The sequence below is a fragment of the Oenanthe melanoleuca genome, chromosome 6 (genome assembly GCF_029582105.1).
Source record: "Oenanthe melanoleuca isolate GR-GAL-2019-014 chromosome 6, OMel1.0, whole genome shotgun sequence".
NCBI lineage: Eukaryota > Metazoa > Chordata > Aves > Passeriformes > Muscicapidae > Oenanthe > Oenanthe melanoleuca.
The window spans coordinates 17929936-17939168 of record NC_079340.1 but is presented as its reverse complement, the minus strand read 5'-3'; the positions used below and the strand labels follow the sequence as shown (position 1 = coordinate 17939168).

Below are 9233 nucleotides of genomic sequence, written 5' to 3'. Positions count from 1 at the left end.
GGAGGATACTGGGAGTAAATGAAGAGACCCAAGGGCAGGGTAGGGTTTGTGAGGATAAGCATGTGAAGAAGCAGTGGAGTGGAAGCAAAGCTTTTTAGGGTTGACTGAAAAACAGTCTAGTGATGACTTCTCCTATCTTACTAGTCTCTTTGTGAGCTCTCAGGCAGGTAGCTGAATGGGTGTATTTTATCCAGCACAGTTTTTAGGCATGAGCTGAGATACCTTCAGCCCTCAGAAGACAGCTGGAGAATTTTGAGGATCAAAATCGACTCAAGCTTTATGTGCAGCAACAGTGCTCTTTACCCTGGTGTGATTAACCCATCACTGCACCTCTTTTTCCTCCACTAGTCTTTTGCACTTTATGGGGCAAAAATTTGGGACTGTGTGAAGCTGTGGCCTCTTTGTCCCCACCTTATTCTCCTGTAGGTCCACCTGCTTGCTCAATGCAAGCACTCCTGTCTAACATAGTGTGGCTAAGCAGAGAAGCCAGTAGACATTTTTATCTGTCCCACAAAATACTTCCCAATACTTTCCTGCCTGAAAAAAGAACCCAGTGCAGTGTGGCACAAGCACTGCTGCACGAGCCATGAGAAAGGTCTATTTGCTCCTCTGTAAGTTGAGGCTTTGCCTTGAAAAGGAATACTATGCAGGATCCTTAGGGCTGGGGTAGGTTCGTTTGGGTTGGTTTTCCATTTCAGTATTTTTGGGGTGGGGGGTGTGAAATCCCCTTCATCAACCAATGGGTGGAAAAAAAGACAAATTATTGAAAGCTGGTTGACTCTGGGAAATAGTTAAGCCTTAAAATAGCTCTTCGGAATGTGCATTCCTGCCCCTATCCCTGAATACTTCGAAGCCTGGCTGTTCTTGCTGCACTGCACTAGCAGAATCCCGGACTCTGTCCTTAGACCTCCTCCCCAGGGCAGCTGTAGCCAGGAGTTTGAGCCTGGGAACTGCAGGAACTCCGTCCTGCAGCCCGGCCAAGCCCCGGCACCGGGCCGCTCCAGGGCGGTTCCTCAGGCTGTGGGACGGGAAAGGAACGGGGATCCGGGCATTCCTCAGGCTGTGGGATGGGAATATTCTGGGGATCCGGGCATTCCTCAGGCTGTGGGACGGGAAAGGAACGGGGATCCGGGCATTCCTCAGGCTGTGGGACGGGAAAGGAACGGGGATCCGGGCATTGCTCAGGCTGTGGGACGGGAAAGGAACGGGGATCCGGGCATTGCTCAGGCTGTGGGATGGGAATATTCTGGGGATCCCGGGCATTCCTCAGGCTGTGGGATGGGAAGGGAACGGGGGTCCGGGAATTCCTCAGGCTGTGGGACGGGAAAGGAACGGGGATCTGGGCATTCCTCAGGCTGTGGGATGGGAATATTCTGGGGATCCCGGGGATTGCTCAGGCTGTGGGATGGGAATATTCTGGGGATCCCGGGCATTCCTCAGGCTATGGGACAGGAATATTCTGGGGATCCCGGGCATTGCTCAGGCTGTGGGACGGGAAAGGAGCGGGGATCCCGGGCAGGGAAGTACAGAAGCTCACGCCCACGTCCCAGTATACTTTTCATTGCTGCTAAAACGACAGGAAACGGCACATGGGCTCAGCAGCCTCGAAATCAAAGCGTTTTTCGCTTTGAAAAAGTGGACGGCCGATTTAAAGGCTAGGCGTTTCGCAAGTGCGGCGCTCTTCGCAGACACTGTCCCTTCCCGGCGGCCCGAGCCCCCGAGCCGGCCCGGCGGCCGCTCTGAGGGCGGCGAGCGCCCGGCGATGCCCATTGAGTCCTTAAGCGCCGCCGACGGCCCGGGCGCGGCGCGGCCGCCCCTGCCCGCGGCCCTGCGCCCTCAGGGCGGCCGGGGCTGAGCCGCGCCCAGCCGGGCCGCGCCAGGCCCGCCGCCCCTCACGCCGCGCGGGCACGGCCGCGGGGCCCCGAGCGGCCCATGGCGACCGGCCCGCCGTGCCTGAGCCTGTGGCTGTGCCTGGCCGGGCTGCTGAGCCTGCGGGCGGCCAGCGCGCTGCCCCTGCGCCCCGACCCGCGCGACGAGGTGCTGGCGGCGGCCTTGCAGCGCCTGCGGGAGGTCTTCGACATCGAGGAGCTGCCGCCCGACGTGCTGCCCCGCAAGAAGCCGCCCCAGTTCATGGTGGATCTCTTCAACAAGGTGGCCGACGCCAACGGCATCACCCGCGCGCCGGGGCTGCTGCAGGGGGACGTGGTGCGCAGCTTCGAGGACCGAGGTGGGCCCGGGGCCGCGGGGAGCCTGCGGGGCCGGGGCGGCGGGGCTCCTAAAGAACCGTCTTTTCCAGTCCACCTGGACCACCACCACTTCTACTTCGACATCAGCGCCATGGAGAAGGGCGAGCAGATGCTGAAAGCCGAGTTCAGGGTCTTCAAGCTCAAGAGGACACGGCGGTCCAGAAGGTCCGAGGTGCAACACTTCTGCAAAGTAAGTGGGGCAATAGTTAAACACGTAATTCTGCTATCTTTTTTTACTAAAACTGAAAATACCGCACAAACCGGCTTTGTTATTATTTTTGTTTTGTCATCCTCACTTTTTCTTTGCCTCCAGCATGCAAAGAAGTAGTGAAAAGTTCTGGCTTTGGTTCTTCCTTTGTGCTATGGCAATGAGCTTTCCCTAAAGATACCGATGTCAGATCTATCACATATCAAACTCTGCTCCTCTGGGATTTGAGATGTTTCGAAATTAGAATTGAAATTTACCTGCTGGAGCTGGTCCGAAAAACAGAAATAGCAGCCAGGGATTAATGGGAAAACAGGGCGGGTAAGGAAATTGAATGTATCTATTCTTCTGACAAAGGGCAGGGTTGGACTTTTTGCAAACCTGAAGACAAATATGTGGAAGAACGTAAGACTTTGATGGTACCAGGTGTTCAAAACAGGATAGGAATGGTCAAGATAGTTTTCTATAGTGTCTATAGTCTGGTATCCTGCCTCTGAACACATCTAGATATATATGTATATAGCAATGACTATTTTTCTGTTAAACTGAGCAAAATCTACTTTTTACCTCCTTTGAAATGACAGTATCGTTTTACAGCTGTGATGTAGCAGAAACCTGCATAATCGTAATGCTCCTTTTCTGCTGTAAGAAAAATCAAATTAATTTCTTGTTGGTTTTGTGGTATTGCTGTTATTTAGGTGGAAGTGTATGAGCTCTTGGAGAGTGAAAATAAGCCACAGAAAAAACATCTCATTGCATCAAGATTATTGTCCCTCTACGGAGAAGGCTGGGAAGTCTTCAACGTCACTCAGACAGTAAGCAGAGAAGTCTGGCTTAATTTTGTTTCTAAAACTTTTAGGGTGTCACCTTATAATTCCAGCATTGCCATTAAGCTGGGTTTTGAGGTCAGTTCAAACAGAAGGACAGCAGCAGAAGGAGAAACTTTCTCTCTACCCTTATAGGTACACCTGGTGCTACCTAAATTAAAGAAGTGTTTATGAGCTGCTAGGAGCACAAGCATGGTGGAAATTGAGTAAGCCAAAACTAGTCGATGGAGGGAAGTCAGGCCAAGTATGTCATTGTGATTAAAGCCTTGTGTTAGTCCTTAAACTGCCAAAGCAATTGGCATTGGTTGTGTACAAAGAGTATATTTCCATTTCTCCTTTTTATTCTGGCAACATTTCTGTACAGCAGTATGCTTCAGCGTTGTGTTTCTGGAGTTTATCGTGGTTGGGTTGCCTGTCATTCAATTTCCCCCATAGACTTCTGTATTTGTGAGCTTCAAGCTTTGTTTCCATAAATTGTAAAAGTAGGTGAATGCACTTCCATAACAAAAGAACCCACACACGGTTTAGAACTCTGCTCTGTGACAGTGTTTTTTGTTGCCTAAGCTTTATGATCAGACTGAAGACCATGCTTGGATGATTGGTTGAGTTCTGTCTCAAGTCATGATATTCCTGCTAGGGAATGATAAGGCCTGGCCTTATCTATCAGTGTGTACTTATAACAACTAAATAAGTAAATTTTCTTGATTGTGAATTTCTTCAAGTGCCATGGTTTTTAGATTTACGTGAGTCTTAATAGTATGAAAAGTCTGGAGAGTTCATTATAACGGTGTTGAGATTGCTATCAAGAATAAATTTCTGAAAGTCAGAGAGAGTTTATTTTAATATTAACTTCTACACTCAAATGTTCACTGGTAAGTTCTCTGAAATTAATTATCTTTCTGTAAATGTAGCTTTGGGGAATGCTTATGCTATTTTGTATTTTTAAGTGCCGAATTACTGGTTTAAATATTAAACTCAATGGAGTCTCAGCTATACAGTTATTTCTGTTGTAATATATGTCCTTATGATCTCATAGCTTGTTGCCTATTCTCTTTTCCTAATATAAACATTGCTTAATCACTATGCTGTAATTAGAATATTGAAACAATATTTTTTCTTTTCTCTATCTTCACCAGGTTTCCAAGTGGGTTGGAAACAGCAGCTCCAACCATGGCTTTTGGATAAGGACGACACATGTTTCCAAGAATGGAATGGAACACGACGTGGTTACATTTGCCAAGAGCCAGGGCTCTTTTCAGGAGAGTAGAAATGCTCTCCTTATCCTCTTCACGAACAGTAACAAACGGAGGTCTCACAGCTTTGTACCCTCTGCTGCAAGTAAGTGCACTTTAGAACATGAATTGCCTGTTCATCTTCTGTTACCTCCTGCTCTACCTCATGTAGATCTATCCTCAGTTATTTACTTGCAGTATAGAACAGGTTTGAAGTTCAGCTTTGTCAGTGGTTGAAATTTGGTTTAATAGTACTTGCTAGTAGATCACCAGCATCCTAAATTGCCCACTCCTCTCACAAACAATGTGTGTGTCAGAAATATTCATTAATCCTAAGGGGAATCTGGTTTATTTAGTTTGTAAATGAATGTGAGTTCTGTTTTTTAAGTACTACTTATATTACTTTTGTGGTGGTGAAATTTGCATAGAAATTGTATGTTAGGTTTAGACTGAAAACAACTCGGTGACCTGGAATACTTTGTCAAAATTCTGGTAAAGTATGTGTAAGTAGAGTCATTAAGTGTGGTTTTAAGAGAGAAAGAGATTGTTAAATAAGCAATTTGAACTTCTCTGTCTTTGGCTTGGTTTTTAAGCACCTATTTGACTTCAATGACTAATTAGCATTGTGACTAAAGGCTGCTTTCGTCAAAGACAACGCCCTCGTGCCTTGAAATACAAAACAGTATCTTACCTCTCCCACTGGCCTTGGTGTAAAATCAGCTAAGGCTGGATTTTAGGGCCTGATAAATGCAAAGAGCAAAAGCTTGAAGGAGGAGCAAAAATCACGCTGTTCTGGCTTTCTAGTCTTTTCTGGCAAACGGTTGTATTTGCATATCAGAAAGAAGCTAGGTAGAACAATATTAAAAAGTAGGTGGTGAAATCGATTAAAAAAAAAAAAGAGCCTGGCCTGTTTATTTTTGTTTTCCAAATAAAAATTAATAGCGAAATCCTAGATCCAGTTTAATGAGCGTCAAGCTCTGCACGGAATACTGTGTCAGGATTGAGAAATTTCTTAAGGAAGAAACTCTCTAGACCTGGTCAGTGATCACACAGACTGTTCTGCATATCGGTGAGTTTCAGCTTGTATCCATGGATCTCCATGGACCTCAGGGCTTCTCAGAAGATACTTTAAGAAAGCATCCTATTGACAGTAGGCTTCATTCTTAAGCAGTATTCTGTAAACCTGGTGGTGGTTTTTTTTAGGATCAAATATTTGAAATATATATTTTTTACAGTGTTACTTTACACATTACCAGGTTACTGCACATTCTCCTTTGCAAGTGTATGGGTAGAGTTCCTGGGAGAATACTGGAGAGGAAAAGGCTGTGATCTCCACTCTCTGTTAGCCCTTCCCATAATAATATGTGTTGTAGGAGTGGCTCTATGAAGACAGTTAATACCATTCTGACCAGATTCAGCCCTGAAGAAGGACTGTGGAGTTCACAGAATACTTGGTAGATGAGTGCATTTTTCTTTTCTATTTTTGCTGAATTGGCTTTTCCAGAACACAAAGTGAAACACAAGATTTGGCAGATTTAGTAGTATGGCTGAAATGGCAGTTGAATACAGACCTGTTCTGGTACATTCACAGGTTATGTGCCATTTTAAAATCTGCTCTGAAAACTTTGATGCAGTAGTAGTAGTAGTAGACCTTCATGCAGAATACTGTACTTAGGAAATGAACTTTGTGAAATACTAACATGGAGCTTCCTTTCAGAATCAGAAGCAGGCCGTGTTTCCCATGAGCCTGATGTGGAAAGCAGCAGTGGCAGCACGAGCAGGAGAGCCCGCGCTGCCAGGAGCCCCTTGGCAGCGTGCCACCGAAGGGAGCTCTATGTAGACTTCCATGCTATTGGCTGGTCAGGGTGGATTATTCACCCCAGTGGATACAATGCCTTTTATTGCAGAGGATCCTGCATCTTCCCTTTGGGGGAAAGTCTAAATGCAACAAACCATGCTACAGTTCAGTCCATTGTTTATACACTGAAGCTGTCTCAAGATGTCAGCATGCCCTGCTGCGTGCCAGATGAATTGAAGTCCCTCAATCTCCTCTACTTTGATGACAAACAGAATGTCGTCCTTAAAAATTATAAAGACATGGTGGCAACAAGGTGTGGTTGTCATTAGCAAGACTTTTTTTTTTTTCTGCATTTGATGTGCACCTGGATTCAGTTCCCCATTTGCCACTGAAGATACCAAAGGAGATGGCATTTCAGTTCACAGGGCAGGAGAGAGGGAAACTGGTCCGAGCTTCAAATCCTTCTCCTCTCACCATGGCTGTGTGGAAAGGTGGCTGGCTTATGGAAAGCTGCAGACTTTAAGAGTTCCATGAAGAACTCTTTGAGTGCCTGAACACCAAGGAAACTATTAAAATCAGGAACTTGCTATGTGAAGGAATTGAAACACATTAAGTTGACTGTTCAAATTAAGGTCTTACTCAGTATACCAAGGCTCAGAATTACCAGTGATTTAACAGGCATGGCATCCTGCCTCAATCCAGGATGAGATGCAGGTGTCTCAGTAGCAGAGCCTTAATCAGTTTTGGCTGCATGATCCAGTGGGGATGTGCAGCTCTCAGGGTAAGTATTTGCCCAGAGATAATTTTAGAGGTCTCTACGACTTGCAGATCATGCATTACCAGGAAATGGACTTCTCCCTCTGAGCTTTATGCAGCTCTACCAAGTGCAGAGACCTCCTCATAAGTCCCTATGGGACTTGCTAGCCAGTCTGAAGGAGCCCATGGGTCAGTATCTGTCTGGGAATCAGCTTACTTGTCTTCTAACTCAGGGCTGCACCTCGGTGTGGTGAGGCCAGTCTCTGTGAGGGCTGTTTGGAAGTATGGCAACAGAGCCTGCCCTTGTGTATTTGCTGTGCTGTGGGATCCTAAGCTTGGGTCAGAACCCTCGTGGTTTAGCAAAAAGAAAGAAACCCATGAAGCTTTGGAGGTCCATGAGGATATGCTAGATACTGGCCTGGCCAGGTGTCTGAGGTGAGTGTGCTGCAAGGTACTTGCTGATTCCCTTCCCTTCAAGGAATAGGGGGACATAGTCTTGGATGGGGTCCCTTGAGATCTTCCAGTCTTGCTACAGTTTCGTGCAGGTAACCAGCCCATTGCCGTTCCTCAGTCAATTCACTGAGTTGGATCTCAAGCCTGGTTTGGTTTCTTGTCTCCATTAACCCTTGAAGGAAGCTGACCTCTCACAGAATGTGGTATCTCCCATGGGCAGAATCTTCATGGAGAGTTTTTTTTACTTCAATAAGACTTAAAAAAAGAAAAAAAATATGTAATTTTTTTCTGTAAATATTGATATCTGTAATAAATTTATTTTATTTAAAACCCAACACTTGGGGAATATTAAATTAATCTGTAATATAAAATGCTGATTTTTAAATAAATGTAATGTAACATTGGTGTGGTTTGTATGTTATATTTGAACCTCTTTCCTAGAGTCATGAATCAAATAATTTTCCAGAAGAGAGGACATTCCCTATGGCTTAGTGGGTACTGTATCAAGACCTCTGTGTCAAGGAGTATAACAAATCAGGAGAATAGACATGTTTCCCTTCAGGGAGGATCCAGTAGTTATTCCTCAAGTGAAAGCTGTTTGATCTTGATATGTGGCTGCCCTGCTAAAGTGGAATGTAAGTCTGGTAGCAGGGTGGTTCCAACTGCTGCATCAGCCCCACCCAGCCATGGCATTCAGTGTCCTTGCCAAAGGGACCTTGGGAAGCATAGAGGGCCATGAAGGACCTCCTTTTACTGTTTCATTTCCCTCCCTGCTCTTTTGCACTTTTCCCTTTTCACTGCAGGAGTACCTCTGGTGTTACAACTCTGTAGGAAGCACACCTTGGAAATGGCAGGAGGCATCTACAGTGAGAGTCTGGATGAGGTTGTTTCTAAATGGTCACTTCAGCTGATGTTTTATCTCTGCTTTTGGTAGAGGCCCTAAGAACTGAAGCCAGAAGTTTTTACTGGCAGCATTTGGAGTGGATTGGCAGAGGCAGGTTCTGTATCCCATCACATCTTCTGTCCATGCATGACAAATGCTTTCCAGCACCATCAGCTGTGTATCAGCTTCAACACAGAACTGCCCATTGTATTTCTAGGATATCCTAATGTGTTTCTTCTTGTTTCAGATGCCAGGAAATAAAAAGAAAATTTTCTACTGGAAAGCAAGTGTGATTAATAAATAAATAAATAAATGATGGGCACACTGAATATTAGCCAACATAGTGCTGCCCTATAATAGGTGAAATATGCACAGGCATCTAGGAGCACTAGGTAGTTTTGCACTCATTAAATTATTTTTTTTCTGCACCACTCAACTTAGTCTTATTATGCCCCATTAAACCCTGATAATTAAAACAAAATATATTGGAATTGTTTATCCTGGACTTTGTAAGGAAATGAGGTTCATAATAATGCCAAGGGAAAAAATTTACACTACACCACAACTTGTAATTAGAATAACAATTAAGCACAAGTAGGCTCTTTCTTTTTGTTGCCTTTTGTTTTGTTTTGCTTTGTTTTAGAATAAAGGATAATTTTCTTCTTATTCATTAACTGAAATAGTAAAAATTCCAAAATAAAAAGAAAATCCAACTCATGGTAAAGCTGAAGGGTTGCACTCAGCCCCATGCCAAAGCATTTGGTCCGAGTTTGGAACTAAAGTGGGGCAGGCATGTGAGGGATGTGCAGTCGCACTCTGCCCCCTAAGGTGGG

At 45.2% G+C, this 9233-nt stretch overlaps 1 protein-coding gene across 1 annotated transcript; it reads left to right on the top strand.

The window, feature by feature from the left end:
- Nucleotides 1-1932: 1932 nt before the first annotated feature.
- On the top strand, nucleotides 1933-7883 carry LOC130254817 (bone morphogenetic protein 2-like). Its single transcript, XM_056494822.1, has 5 exons — nucleotides 1933-2227; nucleotides 2297-2436; nucleotides 3150-3266; nucleotides 4415-4616; nucleotides 6228-7883. Exons 1-5 carry the CDS (start codon nucleotides 1933-1935, stop codon nucleotides 6635-6637), a joined length of 1164 nt encoding a protein of 387 aa, XP_056350797.1. The 3' UTR covers nucleotides 6638-7883.
- The last annotated feature ends 1350 nt before the right edge of the window (nucleotides 7884-9233 follow it).

Excerpts from the sequence above, each read along its gene's own strand:
- LOC130254817 (XM_056494822.1), top strand. The coding sequence starts at position 1,933 with ATGGCGACCGGCCCGCCGTGCCTGAGCCTGTGGCTGTGCCTGGCCGGG. Across the intron at positions 2,437-3,149 it reads AGGTGCAACACTTCTGCAAA|GTGGAAGTGTATGAGCTCTT; the intron begins GTAAGTGGGGCA and ends GCTGTTATTTAG. Across the intron at positions 4,617-6,227 it reads CTTTGTACCCTCTGCTGCAA|AATCAGAAGCAGGCCGTGTT; the intron begins GTAAGTGCACTT and ends GCTTCCTTTCAG.